Source organism: Marmota flaviventris, chromosome 10, assembly GCF_047511675.1.
Source record: "Marmota flaviventris isolate mMarFla1 chromosome 10, mMarFla1.hap1, whole genome shotgun sequence".
Taxonomy (NCBI): domain Eukaryota; kingdom Metazoa; phylum Chordata; class Mammalia; order Rodentia; family Sciuridae; genus Marmota; species Marmota flaviventris.
This window is the reverse complement of record NC_092507.1, coordinates 94,850,737-94,872,541: the sequence shown is the minus strand read 5'-3', so window position 1 is coordinate 94,872,541 and position 21,805 is coordinate 94,850,737. Positions and strand designations below refer to the sequence as shown.

The 21,805-nt window shown below is 34.2% G+C and overlaps 1 protein-coding gene across 1 annotated transcript in view; it reads left to right on the top strand.

Moving 5' to 3' along the window:
* The window catches only part of LOC114098919 (mitochondrial adenyl nucleotide antiporter SLC25A24-like), a 51,212-nt gene that overhangs the window by 10,879 nt on the left and 18,528 nt on the right, over window positions 1-21,805 (top strand). The window contains exons 3-4 of the mRNA XM_027943157.2: window positions 4,590-4,677; window positions 10,930-11,041. Coding sequence (XP_027798958.2) covers window positions 4,590-4,677; window positions 10,930-11,041 — 200 coding nt within the window. The remainder of the gene's footprint in view (window positions 1-4,589; window positions 4,678-10,929; window positions 11,042-21,805) is intronic.

Below are 21,805 nucleotides of genomic sequence, written 5' to 3'. Positions count from 1 at the left end.
TATGTAGTTAAACCTCCTTGGGTAATTAGAATCTAATTATACCCTACTTAAGAAATATATGTTAATTTTTAAGTTGTATGAAATCTAATTTTTGATGACTGAAAAATTCTACATGGAACTAAAAAGCTACTTAAAGGATTCTACTGATGGATTCTTGAATGAAACAGGGTGTAACCTGAACATCTCAGGCTTTAGAGGCTGGAGAGTACAAAAGTGACCTCATTTCCCTTCATACTCAAATCTCAGTGGTCCAGTTTCCATTTACTTTCCAGAAGAAAATTTAGACATTTCTGAACCTTTATTTCTACTGAAATAGTACTCAGAAATTTTAGAAGTACTAACCAACATCTGCAAATCAGACCTGGCCATCTGCAGATCTAAGACTGACAGATCTACTATAATGCTGTTCTGGTACCATCATGATCATCATTTGTGAAGCTGAAAATCCTGTCAGCTAATTAGTAAAATTAGGATGCTATTAGAAAAATATAACACTGTTCTGGTAAAACTGCATATAACTGCTTATGGATCTTGGTAGTAGAGAGTACTTGTTCTGAAGGAAATAAGTTATACAGCAATGAGAAAGTCTCAAAGTGATATATTAAGATCCAAGTAATAGGGTCTTGACAAGTCAAGTTGGAACATCACAGCTCAGCCCTCAGCATCCTGCAGAGTAATGTTGTGGGAGAATTACCATTTCTATTCTACTGGCTTCATTGTTTTGAGTCTTTGAGCTGTAATAGTAGTTAGAGTTGAGTCTCTACTGCTGCCCACCTGGATTACAGAGCTCAGGTTCCAGAAGCCCTGTAGAAGTGCTGCTTTGATTGAGCTGTCTGCTCTGTTGCTGAGTTGTTGTTATTGCTGATGTTACAGTTTCCAACTTTGTGTATAGTTCAGCTAGTTTACTTTGGCCAGACTACTTATTGAGGGATTGAAAGAAAATACTTATGTGTTAGGAGCTGAATTGTGTCTCTTCCTAAATATCTCAATCCTCTCAATGTGACCTTATTTGAAAATAGGATCTTTCTAGAAGTAATCAAGTTAAAATGAGGTCATTAGCAGGGCCCTATTCTGACTGGTACCCGTACTAGAAAGAAATTTAGACTGAAAAGACAGGGACACAGGATCTGAATGATTCATCTAAACGCCAAGGAGTGCCTGAGGCTGTCAGAAGCCAGGAGAGAAGCATAGAGCAGGTTCTTCCCTAGCATCTTCAGATGTACATGACCCTTCAGACAACTTGATTTTAAACTTCTGGCTTCCAGAACTGTGAGCTAAGGCACTAACTTATGGTACTTTGTTACAGTAGCCTTCGGAAATGAATATATTTTCCCCTCTGTGTTAAATTTAATTAGAAGCATCTGAGTTCCTATTGTGTTCAGCCTAAAGGTCCATGGTTACAGTTGCAAATATATGCATAAAGAAATTATTTTTTTTAATTTTTATTGTTGGTTGTTCAAAACATTACATAGTTCTTGACATATCATATTTCACACTTTGATTCAAGTGGGTTATGAACTCCCATTTTTACCCCGTATACAGATTGCAGAATCCCATCAGTTACACATCCACTAATTTACATATTGCCATACTAATGTCTGTTGTATTCTGCTGCCTTTCCTATCCTCTACTATCCCCCCTCCCTTCCCCTCCCCTCCCATCTTCTCTCTCTACCCCATCTAATGTAATTCATTTCTCCCCCTTGTTTTTTTTCCCCTGCATAAAGAAATTATTAAACGTGATTTCATCATTAAGGTTCTTTCTTGAGGGGAGTTTTTTGTGAGTGGGAGATGAGGAAATGAAGGAAAAGGAATTAACATTTATTGGACTCTTCTATCTGCTGTGTTTGTTCTGGCTACTTTACCTAATACATCACATTTTTTATTTCACATAGTCCTTGCAGTCTGAGAACACTAAGGCTTTGGAAGGGTAAATAATTTTGCTTTTCTTTGCCTGTTCCAATTAGTCACATCTGCTAGGATTCATACCCATCTGTCTCATATTGACCTGGGCTTTATCATTTGATTTGCTTCAGCCATTGAGACATGAGCAAGGCTTAATAAAAGAGTACTTGTACATTGTAACTTGCTATTTTGGAGTACTGCCTCTTAACCATCCTGAGACACCAGAAAAGAAGTCTAGCAACCCATCTGGAGAGACCACATGGAGAGAGATGCTCATTTAATTATTAGCTGTTCTGCATTCTCCTCTGAGGTAACAGATATATGATTGAAACCATCCAGCTGCCAGCTACAGTTGGACCTTCAGATGAGTGAATTCACATGAAAACCTAGGCAATACCAGTAGAAGAGCCAACCAGTTGAACCAAGCTCAGATTTTATATTTGTGATCATATATTCTTTTTAAACCATGAATGGTGATGCATTATAGCAATGGATTACTGGTTTAGGAATGGAATAATTTGCAGTTATTCCTGGAATTTCAATGCTGGAATGGTTGCAGTCTGTTCCATTCATCTAAACACCATCATTTCATTGAATTATTTTCAAGTTCATCATTGCAGTGAAAGCAATTTCGATTTTTCTGGGTCAGTATATAAACAAATAAAAGGGTTTTTTGAGAAGAGGCAATAGCTTGAACAAAGGGAAATTACCATACAAGGTCAGAGCTAGTTAAAGGCCATTTCATGTTTGCCCCAACTCAATATTTTTGGGGAAAATTTCATTACTAGATAACAGATTCAGCAAAATGCATAAATTATAATAAGTTATAAATTACACATATAAGCTACATGAATTTTCATAAGGCCAACCTTGCCAAGGTACCTATTGTCATGATTTCTAATGCTATATGTAAGTTTGCAATAAATCTTTAGTAAATAAATGTGTCTTGCTCATAATGTACCTTGCTCCTTTTATGAAAGTGTTTTTTTTCTTTGATGGTCTCTTGTTTATCCTTTATGGTACTTTATTTGTAACTCTTGTTTCTTACTCCTTTATTTACCTTTTCATCACATTTTATTTATAAGTCTTTTTTTAATTAAAAAAAAATTAAACTTTCAATTTTCTTCTTTTTTTTTAATGTGGTGCTGAGGATTGAACCCAGTGCCTCATATGTGCTAGACAACCAAGCGCTCTACCACGGAGCTACAACCCCAGCCGCTATTTATAATTCTTCTCTTAACATACATTTAACACAGTGTGATAATTTTTAAAAATAATTAGAGCATTCATATAAATTTGTAAACTCATTGGTGATTTTGTTAATCCTTGAATTCTTTCACATTTAAAATAGAGATATGCAGAGTAGGTTGTCAAATTGTTAAAAATTACTGAATTGAATTCATGAATATAGTGTTTGAAGATTATAATGAATTATAAGGCAGAGGATGCATGCTTTCCCAGTTGATGAAGCTTTGATTTCTAAGCTGAGGAATAGTCAGTAAATTCCAACCTATAGATCTTGGAATGGAACACTTGGGGCCTTGGAGTCACTGCAAGGAGTCTGAGATTGTATATCTGAATAAAGGTCTTGGGCCAAGTAATGTTGTATACTTATGTGGACTATTATTTATGAATGTAAGCATATACAGCCCTTGTTAATAAAATACAAATGAATGTATGGTTGAATTTGTGATAGCTTTTTTGTATTACCTATTTTTCAAGTAGGAGACACTAAAGTTGACCTTTTTCATTAAAAATTATATATGTATTAGAATGAAATAGACATTATTAATACTGTGTGTATATACGTGACTGCATGACCAATGTGATTCTGCAAACTGTACACTCAGAAAAATTAGAAATTATATCCCATCTGATTCAAATGTAAAAAATAAAATAAAAAGATTGAATAGCCTCAATTATCTTTATGTGAGAGAGGAATCAAAGATATTTTGGGTTTTGAGAATAATGTGATTAGATTTGTGTTTTAGAGTTTGAGGTGAATATGGAATATTTAATTTTCCCTTCATGACATCCAGCAATGTGAGAATGTACAGCATAGTGAAATTGTATTAACTATATTTGTTGATTTGAGTTATTTAACATAAGATGTGTTTACTTAAAAGTGTTTGGCTTTTTATTCTAAGTATGTTGTATATTAAGTATTTTGTCTTTATTGAGTGGCCTTCTTTTCATGCCCCTGAATCAGGTCTTCAGAATAAGCTTTTTCAGTTCTTTCCAAATAGATGTAATAATCAAGAATCTGTTACAGATCTACTTGGGTGTCAGATGTGTTTTGAAATGTAGAATTCGGATTTTAGAAAAGTAATATACTGTATACATACATATTATGTAATAATACAAGTGGGATCTGGGTCACCATCATGCAATTATAGTCATGATATTTCTGCAGTGAAACATGAATGTTCACATTACATAATTACAAATAATTGACCAAAATTAACCTCACATCAGTCTTAATTGGGTTTTGCTACCAAATAAACTTTTGATTCTAAATTTACAAATAATGTTTGACTTTTTAGAGCTTCTTAAGCATGGGGTATTGATTTGGGATTATAGACATATAGGGCTGATGAACTTTTTTAAAAGACTATTGCACTCTAAGTATAGTTTGCGTCATTATCTTTTCAGATACTTTAATGTGATTTTTTTCATTTCTTAAAGGAGTAATAGAAGTTTCAGATATAATTGCTGCGGTGAAATCACTGGGTATACATATTTCTGAAGTTCAGGCAAAAGAGATTCTGAAAAGGTAAGCACTTATCCTCATTGTTAGTAGTTTTTTAGATTGTGTTTTATTAGCTATGTCAGAAACTAATTGCTATAGATACGACATTTCTACCCTTATTCTGTAACTTTGTACTTGCTTAATTCTGTCTGCTTTGAATCTGTTCCTCTGAAAGCAACTTGCAAAGGCATTCCATTAAGTGCTTGAACATTTAAGTAGCAGAACCAAATGAACTCTCATATTCTCTCAGCTTTAGGGTTCACAGGCTGTACTTATATGGCCACCTCCTACCACCCCCCGCTCCCCCCCAAGTGTGTGTGTGTGTGTGTGTGTGTTTATTATATGCATGTTTATATATGGGAGGAGGAAAGGGGAGGTGTCAGAATGAACTCCTGGCCTCCCACTATTGCTTGAATCAAACAGTAGCACCTTTATTTGTTCTGTATCTTAAGCTTTCAGGAAGATTTCTTTTGAAGAAGGAATTCCATGGTTGAAACTGCTGTGCCTTATACAAAGGGACAAAGATAAAATAAGGAGAAGTTTTAAAAGAACAGGAGGAAAGGGGAAGGCTGAGAGATGAAAGGGAGACTTAATGCTGGCTGTATCCTCCTACTCCGCTTTACTGTGCTGCTAAATTTTCTTCCCTTAAACAAACTGTTAGAGAATTGCTTTCATAGGTCCAGAGAAGCTTGATTGGTGGTATGCTCATTCTCAAACTTCTTGGGTTTAAGAAATAAGCACAACAAAGTATGCATATTGATTCACTCTTGGGTTCTCTTCAGGTGATATATGTATTCCCAAATCTACTCTTTCAGTCCATTCCTAAAAATTATACCAGTTTGGATTTGCCCATAAAGCTCCCAAGTGTCTGGTGCTTTGATATGCCCTCTGTATAGAGTCTTATGTGTTAGAATGGCATGTATGATGGGATCTCTGACTTTAAACAGGCTCAGGCAGTGGTCTTCTGGCTTTTAGCAAGGATAGAGATGTGTTTAAAGCTTGAGAAGAACCAAGTAAACTGTAATGTGGGAAAGTTGGGGGAACAGAAACTGTATTTTCCACATAAGATATTACTTCAAAGATAATGCTTTGAATTCTGGCAATTTTATTTCTTCTTTTCTAATACTTATACCTTTGATTAATCAACTTCTCTTGCTAGAATGGTGTTGATGGTAATGATGGTCATTCTGTCTCCTGATTATAAAGGGAATAATTTAATATTTATCATTAAGAATGGCTTATAATCTTCCTCATGTTAAAGAAGGTCCTTTCTTATATTTTATAAAGAGATTTTTTTTAAAAAATTACACATGGGATTATATTTGTGAGAATATCAAATATCTTTCTTTAACGTGTCAATGTGGCAAATTAGTTTATAGATTTTTTCCTTGTCAGCTTATCTTTGCATTCCTGGAATGTATGCACCTTTTAACAATACATTCTTCCAGAGGTTTGGGAGGCTGAGGCAGGAAAATTTCAAGTTCAAAGCCAGCCTCAGCAATTAGTGAGGCTCTAAGCATCTTAATATGACCCTCTCAAAAAAGGATTGCGGATGTGGCTCAGCAGTTAAGGACCCCTAGATTCAATCCCTGGTACAAACAACAACAACAACAAAAAAACATTTAACAAATGTTAATAAACAAACAAAGAAAAAGACATTCTGATAAATTCACTTTGCCAAAAATTTGTGAGTAACTTTTACATTTTATGCTGTGGGAGAGATCACTCTGTTCTTTTCTATGCTTCACTGTCCTAATTTAATTTTGATTTTTAGGCTACATTGACTAAAATCTCATGGAGTGAGTTGAGGAAAAGATTTCCTTTTCACATTCTCTGTAAGAGATTGAATAACATTGCATTGATCTACTCCTGGAATGTTTAAAAGAAAAATTGTAAAATCAGCTGAGCCTTATGTTCTCTTTATGTTCCATTTAAAATAATTGGTTCAATTTCATTAAGAATTGTCAAATAATTCACATTTTCTAGTCCCTCTTAGATCAGCTTTGTAAAGTTGTAATTTTTCCAGAAATACTGTTTGGTATATTGGAAATATACTACTAAATCATACTTAACATAAATTACAAACTGCCAATGATTTATTAAAAATTTATTTATACAACTTCTATAAATTCTAGGAATTATTTTATCTAAATTTTCAAATTTATTGGGATAAATTTATGTATCTCTTATTTGATCTCCTCCAAATCTATAGTTATTTATTTATTTACTAACTATCCCTAATATTCATTGGTGCTTACAAAATTTTTTTTCCACTGAAATTTTCTCATTGTATTATTAATTATTTCAAATAATTAACTTCCGACTTCTCGCACTTGTCATTCTGTTGTCTTGGCCACAGCCTGCGTGGAGAAGGAATAGGTAACCCTCATAGTGTGGGCTGGCTGGAAATAAAAGTCTGAAAAAGTAGTACTAAGAGATAAAGACAAAGGATACAAGAAATATAGTTTGAGCGGGTGCTTTATGGGTGGAAGGGACCTGATGGGTCTGCTCCTAACAAAGGGGAAAAGCCTGTGAATACTTTATTTATAGTGAAACACACCAAAGAAATTTATGGTGAGGAGGGGTTCTTCACAGTAAACCAGAAGTCACAGCTGTGGGGAAGCTGGCCTAATTGTGGATCTAGCACTTGTGCTGCAATTCTTCCTCCTGGAGGCAGCTGGTGCCACGGGGTGAGTTGGGCCACTGGTATCTCTCTCCACCTGCGTTTGAACCATGGGCTGTCTGAGCCAATAAATTCCGGGGTATCACAGAATTCTCTCTGAGCACAACGTCTGCCAAACCAAAGGAGCAGTCTCACATTGGTGAGATTCCACTGGAGTTCTCCAAAGGGCCTACTTCTGCTTTAGACCTTGGTTCAGACATACCAACAGTTCATTCAGGGCTTCAAACACTACTGCAGCTATGAAATGGCTTGAACATGAGAGAACCTCCAAACACATAAGACTAAAAATGCTATATCTGTCCTTTTCTGTTTAATTAATTAATAATTAGTTCACTAATTTCCAAATTTCTGTTATAACCGAGAGCAATAACTCCAAGTACTTTTGTGAGTGCTTTTGATATGTCATACAAATTCTTGTTTTTTAAAAAATATTTATTCATTTACGTTTTTTGTTTTTTTGTTTTGTTTTGTTTTAGGTGGACACATTATTTTGTTTTTATGTGGTGCTGAGGATCGAACTCAGTGCCTCATTCATACTAGGCAAGCACTCTACCACTGAACCACAACCCCAGCCCTGATATCTCCTACAAATTCTGATATATGATTGGTATTTTCATTCTTATTTAGTTCTAAATTTTAAAACCTGTAATTTTTCTTTTCACAGCAGATATTTAAATGTAGGTGTTTAAATTTCAAAATGTATTTTTGGGTTTTTAAGTTTTTTTGTTGTTGATTTGTAACATAAATGCATTTTATAACTATTTGAGTTTTAATTTACCTAGAAGATATAACAATTCTAAATTTCTATGGATCTAATAATATAGCCCCAAATTTATAAAGCAAGAATTGATGGAACTACAAAAAAGAATACATAAATGATTGTAGCAAGGGAATTTAACACATATATCAGTAATGGAACAAGGCAACAAAATGTTCGTAAGGATAGAATATTTGAACAGTTTCATCATCAACCCTTATTGATTATCTTTGATATAGATATAGATATAGATATAAATATAGATAGATAGATCTATGTATATAGAGAGATCTATATATAGAGAGAGATCTATATATATATATACGTCATATATATTAAGGATATATATGATATATATGTATCAGATATAAAGATATATATATGTGTGTGTGTATATATATAGATGTGTGTGTGTGTATATAGATATATGTGTGTTTGTATATATATACACACACACATAAATACATGTATTAAAGCACATATAGAAAATTTGACTCTAAGCCCTTCACTTACTGGAAGGCTAAGGCAAAAGGATCACAAGTTTGAGGCCAGCCTGGGCAACTTAGCCAGACTCTGCCCCAAGATAAAAACAAACAAACAAACAAAAAAGGGCTAGAAATACAGCTTAGTGATAGAGTGTTCCTGGGTTTAATCCCCAGTACCCACAAGCCCCCACTCCCCCCAAAATAGAATTGACTCTTTGCTAGGTTATAAAGAAATGTAAAAAACTAAAAATAATTAGAACCATATAGAATATATTCTCTGTTCATAATGCAATTCAATAAGAAATAAGATTTCTTATAATATTTTTTAATAAAAAATTTAATAGGACAAACATGGTAAGAGACTTGGTAATAGTATCAGTCTATGGATTTTTTAAAAAATGATATGCAAGGAGTACTTAGTAAGGCAGTACTCAGAAAATTATATGTTACTGTACTGTTTGGTATATTGGAAATATGCTTCTAAATCATACCCTAGGATAAATTACAAACTGCTGACAGCAATGATTTATTGAGAATTTATTTGTACAACTCCAGTAAGCATTAGTCATAGCTCTAGGTGCAAAGGATGCAGCTATTAACGAGCCAAAGTTCCTGCTTCAGCATTCAGGCCAGTAGGGAGAAAATACTAGATGATTATATGCAGGAACATAATCAAAAGTGGATGGAAGTGGTACATATTTCCTACTGGAGAGTTTTGTAGTAATTATTTATCTGAAAATGTCTTCACTTTCATTTTTGGTAATTATTTTGTTGTTTACAGAATTCTATGGAGACAGTCTTTTTCCTTTCGACACTTTGAAATTATCATTGAAGATGTCTAACAACACAAGATTTTTCTAATGGAAAGTCTGTAGTTGCTTTTTAAATTTTTTTCTGTATATAATTTTTTTGCCCTCCCTTTCCTCTTTCTTTTCTCTCTTCCCCTCCCTTGTTCTCTTCTGTTTTGAACCCAAACATTGCTCAGCTCTAGAATTCCCATTAAGCTCACTGTCCTCCAGTAGCTATTTTAATTAGGCTAATAGTATTATACAGTAGCTTAGTATTTAGTCAAAGACTGAAAGGGATACCTGTCTAGAATATTTGCACTGTAAATTCCTGCCCCTTCACCAGCCCTGAACCCAACTCTTATTTTATTCTACCCACTTGCTGTCTATGTAGACTCCTACTCTTCTATGTTGCAGTTTGAAATTGTCACCAGTCAGAAACCAGAGTGCATGGGAAACTCAACTCATGTTTTCCTTTTTTCAAGTATCACAACCCCGTCTTGTTCTGAGACCAGTGCCTGAAAACAGTTGTTTCTTATGTTCTGTGTAGTTTCATAATTGTTGACAATGGAAGTATAAGTTCTATAACCATCCATTATTTTTTCTTGGCTGGAGTTGGAAGTTATACTAAATTTTTTGTTGGCAGAATACGTTTCATTTTTTAGGATTTCCATTTTGAAAAATGCTAAGGAAAAAAATTTCACTTTCTATTCAGACACAAACAACTTCCATTTTTAAATTTGAATTATTTAAAAATTGAGTAAATGCTGATTTTGTATGATAAAAGTGAGTTTTAAGTTCAAAAACAAAAACTTATTTTAAACTTTATCAGAAAGCTATAAGCAGTTAATAAAGGGTCAAAGGTAAAAATACTACAAGAGCCAAAAAGTATAAAGTTACTCTTTAGTTTTATTCATGTATCATTCATTCATTCATCCAACAAACATTTATTGACTGCTTAGTACTAGATATATACAGGTGATTTAGAAATAGTCTTATTCTTCAATGGATAACAGGAAAATATGAGAAAAATACAAACAAGTAAAAAATTAAAAAGCAATATAAATGAATCCCAGCTGAGGAGTTTGGTACTCCTTCAAACTGTCAAGATTATCAAAAACAAGGAAAATTGGAGAAACTACATAGCCAAGATAATCTTAAGGAGATATAACAAATAAATAGAATGTTGTATTTCAAATGGAGTCCTGGGGGAAAATGAAGTTTTTATTTTGAAAAATGAATGAAATGTGAAATTTAGTTAATAATGATGTATCAATATTGGCTCATTAATTATAGCAAATGTACTATAAAAATGTAAGATGATATCAATAGGGTAAACTGAATGTGGGGATAGATGGGAACCATGAATTGTCTTCTCAATGTTTATAAAATCTAAAACTTTTATAAAAAATATAATCTATTTTTTAACATGTGAAAATACAGGGATATTTGTGGAGTCCAAAGGAATGGCATCAGTAATAAATATTTAGGAAGCTTTGATTAATTTTTATAATGGTGCTAACTTTATTATAGATGTTACAAGCACTATTTTAAAATTTATTTCAGCATTGATACTGATGGAACAATGACAGTAGACTGGGATGAATGGAGAGACTACTTTTTACTGCATCCTGCAAAAAATATCAATGAGATTATTCATTTCTGGAAGCGTTCTACTGTAAGATTAGTTTGTGTTTTACTGTTTTCATTTTTCTCTAAATGTCATAGCTGTTTTTATCATTGTATAGTTCCTACAACATTTGTTACCTTAGTGGCTAAAGTTAAAGTATTCCTTCCTAGTAATGTTCTACTGATTTAGTAAGGTAGTGGTGGGGGGTTAGTAGTCTACAGGCACAGCAACCGCAGATTTGTTTGTTTGCTGAAACCTGGAAATCAAAATAATGCTTATGAAAAGGGCCTACTTTGTGTTAAGAATTCATTACTATGCAATAGTTGGCCTGCCTTAGAGAAGTGAAAAATAATATGTATTATTTTTTCATGACCTACTACTCTTGCCTACCCTACTGGGTTTTGCTTCTTCTCCATAGACAATATAGGGGATGAAAAATGGAATAAACTCTGGGGTGAGAATATCTAGGTTTCAAGCCCACATCTGCCACCCTCTAGGTATATAAACCCCTCTATGATTCAGCTTCCTTAATTATGTGGTGGAGATAATAGAATGAGTTTTGAGAATTAAATTAGTATATTAATATATTTTAAACAATATGAGTATATAATTATTCAATCAATATGATAATAGGCACTTATTCTAATATGTTTCATCTGTGTTCCCAAATATTTATGTATTCTTAGGAAACATGTAGTATTATTTCATATGACATTTTATTTATATTGATAGTATTGTGCTAGAGGCCATATCTGATTTATTACTTGATGAATTTGTTCTCCTTCCCCATCCCCCCACCCCCTTTTTGAGGTGCTGGGGATTGAGTCCAGGGACTTAAGCATGCTAGGGAAGCATTCTGCCACTGGGCTATACCCCCAGCTCATCTGATTTGTCCTTATATGTTCATATAATTTGTTGTTTCTAACTATTACATAGCATGCATTTACCATATCTCATTTGTCCATTACCATAGTAATGGGCATTAGGTTTTCTCTAATTCTCCACTTACAGAAAATGCTTTCCTGTTATGTACCTTAGAGAATTTCATGTTGATTTCTGAATCATAGGGAATATGCATATATGTATATTTTACTAGGGCATCAGTCTTATTTTATGAACTATTGTCATGTTGTTTCCAAGAATGGCTTGCAAATACCAGTTAACACTTCCATCAGCAATGTGAAGTTACCTGGTTATTTACATATTGTTTATTGCTTGACATCATCCAGTTTTCTATTATTTGCCATTCTATTGGGTATAAAGTTGTATCTCATTGTTTTAGTGCATTTATTTAATTCCTAGTGTACTTTGGACAGATTTTCATAGAAATATTAGATGTTTTCATGTTCTTCTTTTGTCGGGGGGGAGTCCTTATCTTTCTTTTCTTATTTATTGAGAGACAAGATCTCACTGTGTTGCCTAGACTGGCCTCAGACTCCTGGGTTCAAGTGATTCTCCTGCCTCAGCCTCCTAAGTAGCTGGGAATATAGATGTGTACCACAGTGCCTGGTGGGGTCCTCGTTTTTTTTTTTATTTGTTCTTTTTAGGTATGCATGTTCTTTTTAATAAATTATCTGTTTATATCCTTTGTCTATCATTTATATCCTTTTGATGAGTTTTTTAATCTTTGTTATTTTATAGGTGTTGTACATTTATTCTAGATATTAATATCTATTGAGCTTAGACTTGCAAACATTTTTTCTAGTATGTCAATTTTCTTTTTTTATTTTTTTTTGTCAATGCTGTTTTTGGTTAAAAACAAATTCTTAATTTTTTGCTAACTAAATCCATCAAAAATGGAATGGTTTGCAGTTTTTCTATTATATTTAAGTATTTCTCTACCTTTTGTTCACAAAGAAATTCTGTATTTTCTCTTTTAAGCTATAGTTTCATCTTTTATGTTTAGGTCTTTAATTCATCTGTAGTCTGTAATATATATATATATATATATATATATATATATATATATATATATATATATATTGAGGAAATATATATATATAATATTGAGGGAATTTTGATAATATAACTAACCTGTCTCTTTCTTCCACATTTGTTTATAGTACCACCTTTCTTGGATATGGAGCTTACATATGAACGTGTCTTTTTTTCTTGAGCTTTCTTTCTATCTGTGTTTGGTCTATTTCTTATACAGCTATTGAACTGTTTTCATGACCATGGCTCTATATTATATGACTTATCTAGTAAAGTAAATACTCTCTACTTACTCTCCTTCCCTTATTGATCTTTTTTGTTTGTTTGTTTATAAAATTAACCCATGTTTTTATAAAAGGAATTTTCTTATTTTTCCCCATAGACTTTAAAATTTTTTAATTCTAGCTGCATTTTTTTTAGAAACTTGATTATGATTAAATTTGTCTTAGTTTGGATTGGTATAACAAAATACCATAGACTTGGTGGCTTAAACAAAAATTTATTTCTCACAGTTCTGGAGATTAGAAATTTGAGATCAGAGGTGTGGTTTTTGGTGAGTACTTTACTCCTGGTTTACAGGGGGATATTTTCTTTTTGTACTTGCACATGTTCAGAAAAGAGGTAGCTAGCTGTCTGGCCTCCTCTTAAAAGTGCCCAACTCCAAATACTAACACATTAGGATTAGGATTTCAACATATGAATTTGGGATAGGGGTACACAGACATTTATCCCACTGCATTCTTCTCCTTGTCCCCTAAATTCATGTCCTTACATGCACAATAAATTCATGCCATTATAGTGGCACCCAAATTCCTTATTTGTTCCAGTATTGAATCTGTAGTCTAAAGACCAACATCTTATCTAAAATATCACCAAGCTGGGTGCAGTGGTGCACATCTGTAATCCCAGCATCTTGGGAGGTTGAAGCAGAAGGATCACAAGTTTAAAGGCAGCCTCAGCAACTTAGCTAGGCCCTGAGTGACTCAGTGACACCCTGTCTCTAAATAAAATACAAAAAAGTGCTGGAGATGTGGCTCAGTGGTTAAGTTCATCCTCTCCAGATAGGAGCCTGTGAAACCAAGCAGGTTATATGCTTCCAAAATACAATGGAGAGATAGGCATGGGATATAGTTTCCATTCTAAATGAGAGAAACAGGAAAGAATGGAAGGGAAGATGGGCCCCACACAAGTCCAAAATTTAGTAGGGAAAGCTCCACAAGCTCTTAAGGCTTGAGAATAATTGTTTTTGCTTGATGTCCACCTTCTGCATACACTAGAGCTGTGATCCTGCCCCACAACCTACTAGAGCAGTAGTCCATCTTCCTGGCTCTGCCCAGTGGGATTGTGCCCCAGGGGTTTTAGGTGGCTCTGCCCTCATGACCCTGCAGGGTATTGGTCCCACTCTTTGAAACTGAAGTGGAAGCTGTCTTGTCCCCAAGCCCAGCCTGTGCATTCTGGGCCTGTGTTGGGAGTGGTAGTTCTGATGATAGTTGAACCTCATTTGAGTTCTTCCCTTACCTAGTAGCACATGTTTTATGCTGAATAGCTCTTTGGTTTAGTCCTGTAGGGTCTAAGAAATATGGCAGTCTTTTAAAATTTTGGCCCATTTTCTGTTTCATTTGGTTTTAGTAGGCATTGTTTTTGCTTATTGTTTTTCTCTCTTTCCTTCCTAGTTTCTGTTGAGATGACTTGTTAAGTTCATGATTTACACTCACATTTACCAAATAGCAGTTCATTTCACTTTCAGTGTTTTCTTCCATATATACTTTTTCATTTTTTTGTAAACAGGCTGAGAATTTTTCAAGACTCTCAGTTCTGGTTCCTTTTTTCATGGTAATTCTGTCTTTAATTCATTTCTTTCCCCTTATACTTTTACTATAAGCAGTAAGAGGAGCCAAGCCTCTCCTTTAACACTTTGCTTAGAAATCTCATCAGCTAAATATCCAATTTCAATGCTCATATGTTTCACTTCCACAAAACACTAGAGTGTTTTGGATGAACAAAATTCATCCAAGTGCTTTGGCACTTTATAACAAGGGTGGCCTTTCCTCTAGTTTCCAATAATATGTTCATTTCCATTTGAGACCTCATTAGAATGGCTTTTATATTTCATATTTCTACCAATATTCTGTCCATGATTATTTATGTATGTTCTAGGAAGACAGAAGCTTTTTATAAAGTTCTATTTTCTTTTTGAGCCTTTACCAGAATTACCTTTAAACTTGCTTTAATGGCAATATTGGCATTGTAGAGCATGCACTCTGAAGTTCTTGCAGCCTCTATCCATTACCCAGTTTTAAGGTTTCCATACTTTTAGGTATTTGTTGCAGCAGCGCTTTACTTCTCAGTACCAATTTTGTCTCAGTCAGCTTGTGCTGCTATAATACAATACCATAGACGAGGTGACTTAAACAGCAAACATTTCTTTCTCAAGTCAAAGATCAGCATGCCTGTATGATAGAATTCTTGATGAATGCTCTAATACTGGTTTGAAGAGGGCTATCTTCTTTTATTCTCATAGTGAAAAGAGTACTAGCTATCTGTCTGGCCTCTTATAAAACCTCCACCCTCATTGTCTAATTACTTTCCAAAGCACTTACTTCCAAATGTCAATGGGATTAGGGTTTCAACATATGAATGGGGGTGGATCACAAACTTTGCATTGAATTGATAGAATTATTTGGGGAAAACTAGTCTCTGTAATTTTAAGTTACTCCATCCACAAAGGTGACTTAGTTCTCTATTTATTCAGGTCTGCTGTTATATTCTTTATAGGGTATTAAAATTTTCTCTGAAATAGTCATCTGTATTCTTCATTAGATTAATTTGTAGATAATTTGTAGATTTTACCTCTATTGTGATATTTTTCTTAATATCTACCAGATTGGCAAAATTTTTATATTCCATTAAATTTTCCAGTTTATTATTTCTGCTTTGAGAATCTTATTTGTATGAGTTGATCTTCCTACTTTTAATTTTGTTAAAGTCTCTCATTTATTCTAATTATTAAAAAATTCTTTTTGTTTTGCTTTATATGTAACCATATTCTTGTATAAAAAATACCTTTATTGTTTTTTTAATTTCCCACATTATTATTATTATTATTATTATTATTATATTAATATTTTGCTGAAACCCTGGACTAGAATCTTCAGTACTTATGGCAATCAATCCTTCTTATTTATGATCTAATAGAAAATACTTCTAAAACTTCACTATAAAATATGATTTTTGCTGTTGAGTTGTTGTTTTTATAATTAGCAAATTAAGGGTGTTTGCAGAATTTCTAAGAACAGAATTATTGAAGTTTAATTTTATATCATAAAATTTACACACTGTAAGTATGCAGTTAGATTCAATGATTTTAGTAAATTGATAGAATGGCACACCCATCACCACAACCCATTTTTAGAACATTTCCATTATCTCAAAAAGTTTCTTGGTGCATGTTTATAGTTAATTCTTACTCTTCAAACTAGCCCTAGAAACTACTAATCTTCTTTTTGTCAGAGAGATATGTTTTTTAATAATAAATATGTGATATACTTTATTAAAGAAGTTCCTTGTATATCTCTCACCAATCATATCCTTCCCCGTTCCCCAGGAATTAACCAGTATACTGGATTTCAGTAAATCATTTTTCCAGTGTTTTTGTTTTTGGGAGGGGGGTACTGGTGATTGAACTCAGGGGCACTCAACCACAGAATCACATCCCCAGCCCTATTTTGTATTTTATGTAGAAACAGGTTCTGACTGAGTTGCTTAGTGCCTTGCACTAAAAGTATGTATGTGTAAGCAATAAATTATTTAGTTTTGCCTGTTTTTGAATTATATGCAATCTTCTTTACATATATATGCATATATATATGCATGTGTGTGTATTTGTGTGTGTGTATAGATAGATAGATAGATAGATAGATAGATAGATAGATAGATAATAGATATATATAGTTGTAGATGACACAGTATCTTTATTTATTTATTTTTATGTGGAGCTAAAGATTGAACCCAGTGCCTTATATGTGCTAGGCAAGTGCTTTACCACTGAGCCACAACCCCAGGTGAATTATACATAGTCTTCTTAACAGTTTTTTAGATTCATTGATATTAATGAATTGAAACTGTATTTTATTCATTTTTGAATACAGGGTACCATTATATGAATGTGTGGATTTTTGATAGAGGTCACTATTGAAATTTGTAGTGTTTCTAGATTTTTTTCTATTATAAGTAATGCTGCTTATAGTATCTATAATAAACTTCTTATGTATGTCTTCTGGAAAAATGAATAAGATTTTTTAGGAATACAAATTATATGCCCAGAAATGGAATTGCTGAATCACAGAGTATTTGTTCATTTTTATTAGATAACAATGAAGTATTTCTCAAAATGTTCACACTTTTTTTATTTTTATCAGCAATGAACAAAATTCCCCTTGTTTCATTACCTTTCTAAAGGTAGTATTGTTTGACTAAAATGTTTGCCAATCTGGTAGATACAAAACAGAATATTATTATAAATTTTATTTGAATGCTTTTGTGAATCTTCTGATGGGCCTCATTCTGTCTTGAAACTTCACAGATATTCTTTTCAGTGATTTCTCAAACTGGCCAAGATCAACAACCCCCTACATTTGCTGACTCCAATAGAAGTCTCACATCTCATCTTGCTATCTTAGTTCCATTCCACGCTGTCCTTAAGATACCTGCTTTACTTGGCTTCTGAACACTGCATTCTGTTGGTTGCTCTGCCTTCCTGTCCTTTCCTCTTTACTTTCCCTTGTTTCTTCTTCTTCTTTTATGTGATGTTAAAGATTGAATTGGGTGATGTTAAAGGATATGAAGTCTTAATCCTTAGGACATTAGAATGTAATCTGATTTGGAAATAAGGAATTGCAGATATAGTTAATGATGCTTTCTGTAAGTTGTTGCTTTTATGATTATTCAAATATCAAATTTTAAAAACATTTAAAAAAGAATCTTTGAAGTATAAAAAAGTAATCCTGAAGTATAATGGACCCCTAATTCAATGTGACTGGTGTCCATATAAGAATATGATTATTGCTTGATGCAGTCATGCATGTTTGTAATCTCAGCAGCCAGGGAGATTGAGGCAGGAGGATCACGATTTCAAAGCCATCCTCAACAAAGGCTAGGCACTAAGGGATTCAGTGAAACCCTGTCTTGAAATAAAATACAAAATAGCGCTGGGGATATGGCTCAGTGATTGAGTGCCCCTGAGTTCAATCCTCGGTACCACGCAAGCAAAAGGGGGCTGAGGATGTGGTTCAGTGGTTAAGTGCCCCTGGGTGCAATCCCAGGTACAAAAAAAAAAAGAATATGAGAATATGACTATATGCTGAATGAGAATATGACTATGATTTTGGGAAAGAATTCTTAATATGTGAAATATTTTTTAATAATTGCTGCTTCATCAAAACTGTCAGCATTAGATGTCTCTAGGAGAGTTTCACAATCAATACTTTAACCTCTTAAGAATTTCTCTTTGGAAAGATGATGGAATAAAATATCAGAAATGTTTGACGTTGAAGTAGCTCCTTTAGTAGCTAGAACACGAAGAGTCATGGTGTGTTGATTCTCTTTATCACACTTTTTATTGGTAGCATTTTTAGTAACTTTATCCCACATCGTGGCCATGGCTGTATTTCTGTATGTTTCAGCATGTGCAGGCTTTACTTGAGGGTCATCTCCTAATGGAATAATGTCAAGGGTGTCAGTATTTGCAGTAAAATTGTAATAATTGCATATGTTCATTTGGGAGAGATCACCATCCTAAGGTAAATCCTCCTGTTGCTTATAAGTTGTATCTTCTGAAAAATTGTTTTCATCCATGATTGTGCAACCTGGTGCTTCTTGACCTCTGCTGCCTTGTCCTGCTGATCTTATCATGATAGTTCATCTAGTTTTTATTGTCTTCATTGTGCACCTTCTTCAATGGGAAATGAGTGTCATTGTTAAATACATTAGAATAATGTACTATGATTAGTTTAGTGTCTATGCCAGAATGAAATGGATGATTTTCATTTAGAGAAATTCAGTTATAAACATGAAGGCAGAAAACTCAGCCAAGAGCTAGCTAATCCTAAATACCATGTAATAGTGGAGGGGGCGGGGAGATGTTATAATTTTCATTCTTGTTTTCAGTGCTGGGGATCAAACCCAGGGCCTCGTGCCCCTGATCTCCATCCCAGCCCTCATTCATCTAATTTTGAAGGAGACATTTTTGTCTAGTTAATGACCAAATTTTTATCATTCTCTCTTAAGAAATATTGTTTGGAGTTTGTTCTCCCAAAATAGGAACCTGGCATTCAAGTAAAGGTTGGATTTATTTTTTTAGGTACTGAGTATTGAATCCAGAGTTGCTTTACCACTGAGCCACATCTCCAGGACCCACCCACCCCCACTTTTTTCTAGTTTGAGCCAGAGTTACTGACGGGTTTACCTAAGTTGCTGAGGTTGGACCCAAACTTGAGATCCTTCTGCCTTAGCCTCCTGAGTTGCTGGGATTACAGGCATACACCACCATGAATGGCTAGAACAATTATTCATTCCAATAATCCATCCCTATCTATTTCTCCTCAATTCAATGATCACACGATTTAACAGACCAAAAAGCCTAGGAATTATCCTTGATATTTTCTTCTTTTTTTTTTAGTTGTGGATGGACACAATATCTTTATTATTTATATATATATATATATATATATATATATATATATATATATATATATATAGTGTTGAGAATTGAACCCAGGGCTTCATCCATGCTAGGCAAGCACCCTACTACTGAGCCAGAATGCCAGCCCCTTGACTTTCTTAACAATGATATCCACAACTGTCAGGAAATCCTGTAGCTGTTAAAGTTATCCTGAATCTGATCATGTTGCCATTTCTGCTTCTGCTCTCCTAGTTTAAGCCATTGTCTTCTCTTTCTTTAACTGTTACAGTAGCCTTCTAACTATTTGTCTACTTCCACTCTTGCCAGGTTATGATCTCTTTTTGCACAGTGATCTTTTCAAAATGTAAAAACTGTGTACCTGCCCCTGTGATTCCCACTCTCCTTCTTTGTTAGAAAAAATGGATGTTTCTACTTTTAAAACTATATCTTTACACTCTGAATCCATTTTCTTTCCTTATCAGAGGCTTTATTCTCTCCATTATCCCCTTATTTCCTGTATGTAAGCCCACTGCATTTAAACAAAACATTTTACATAGTTAAGTTAGTACCATTAAAATAAAATAGAGTCTTCTGTCATGGCTCCCAGCTACCTGATCTTCCCCACCCCCCTTAAGTTATACTTGCCATTTGCTTCTCAACCAACTATAGTCTGGCTTTATTTTCACACTGTAGAGATTCTAACCAAGCCCACCTGCCTCTTCTTAAGTATTATGGGTGTCTTCTGATCTTTCCACTGTCTAGCTTTTTAAATGTCCTCCTCCCCCAGCTTCCTCAGCACTGTATCCTCCTGGTTTTCTTCCGACCTTGCTAGCCATTGCTTTTCAGTCTCCTCCCAAGTATCTTCTTCCTCAGTCTGCCTTTATGTATGTTTTCTTTTATGTTCTATCTTCAGCTTTCTTTTCTCTATTTGTTTTTTTGCCTTTCAATCTATACATTTTTCCCATAGGCGATTCCACATATTTCTCAGGTTGAATAATCAAACACAGGCTGATTGATAATTCCACATCTTGTTGTTAGACTATACTTTCCTTTTGTGTAATGCAAGTTTTTTTTTTTTTTTTTTTGGTTGGTATTTGGTACTGGGGATTGAACCCAGGGGTGCTTTACCGCTGAACTACATCATCAGTTCTTTTTTTAATACTTTTTTTTAGTTGTAGTTGGACACCATACCTTTATTTTAATTATTACTTTTATGTGGTGCTGAGGATCAAACCCAGGGCCTCGCCCGTGCTAGGCGAGCACTCTACCTCTAAGCCACAATCCCAGCCCTCAACTTTTTTAACAAAATTTCAAATTATTGAGACAGGGTCTGGGTGTCACTAAGTTGTTGAGGCTTGCCTGGAATTTATAGTCCTCCTGCTTTAGCCTCCTGAATTGCTGGGATCACAGGCATGTGCCACTGTGCCCAGCAGCATATGCAAGTATTTCTTGGATACCAGTTGAGACACCACAAGCACAACATGTGTAAACTACTCATTATCATTCCCTCAGACCTTTTGTTTTTTCACTTTTCATCACCTCCCTAGTTGCCTAAACCAGGAACCTCAACATTAAGTCTTGTGCTTCTTACTCTCTTTCCATGCCACATACAATCTTGTAGCTATTGGAATATGTAATATCTTTGAGCACACTATTTCCTTTGCCTAAATATTCCCTTGGTTAATCCCTACCTTTTTTGGGGGGCATTGAATTGAACCTAGGGGTGCTTAATCACTGAGCTACATCCCCAGATCCTTTTATATTTTATTTTAAGACAAAGTCTTGCTAAGTTGCTTAGGGCTTTCCTAAATTGCTGAAGCTGGCTTTGAACTCTTGGTTCTCCTGCCTCAGCCTCCAGAGCTACTGAGATTACAGGTGTATTCCACCATGCTGGACAATTAATTCCTAGTTCTACAGGGAGATAGTATAGTATGATGAACAGGAAGGTAGCCTCTGAGGTCAGAATGCTTGGGTTTAGATTGAGGCTTGGCTGCTTCTGAATTACTTTAATTCCCCTCCTAAATAAATAAATAAATAAATAATTAAATAAATAAAGCCTATGTTCTATTAAATACCTCTGTATTATGTTCTTAAGAAGCCTTTATTTGCTGTCCTTGTTATTGTATTTATTTCATTGTGTTATAGTTTGTTTCTTTTCCTCTTTTATTACAGAGATAATATTAGTAATGGAACTATAA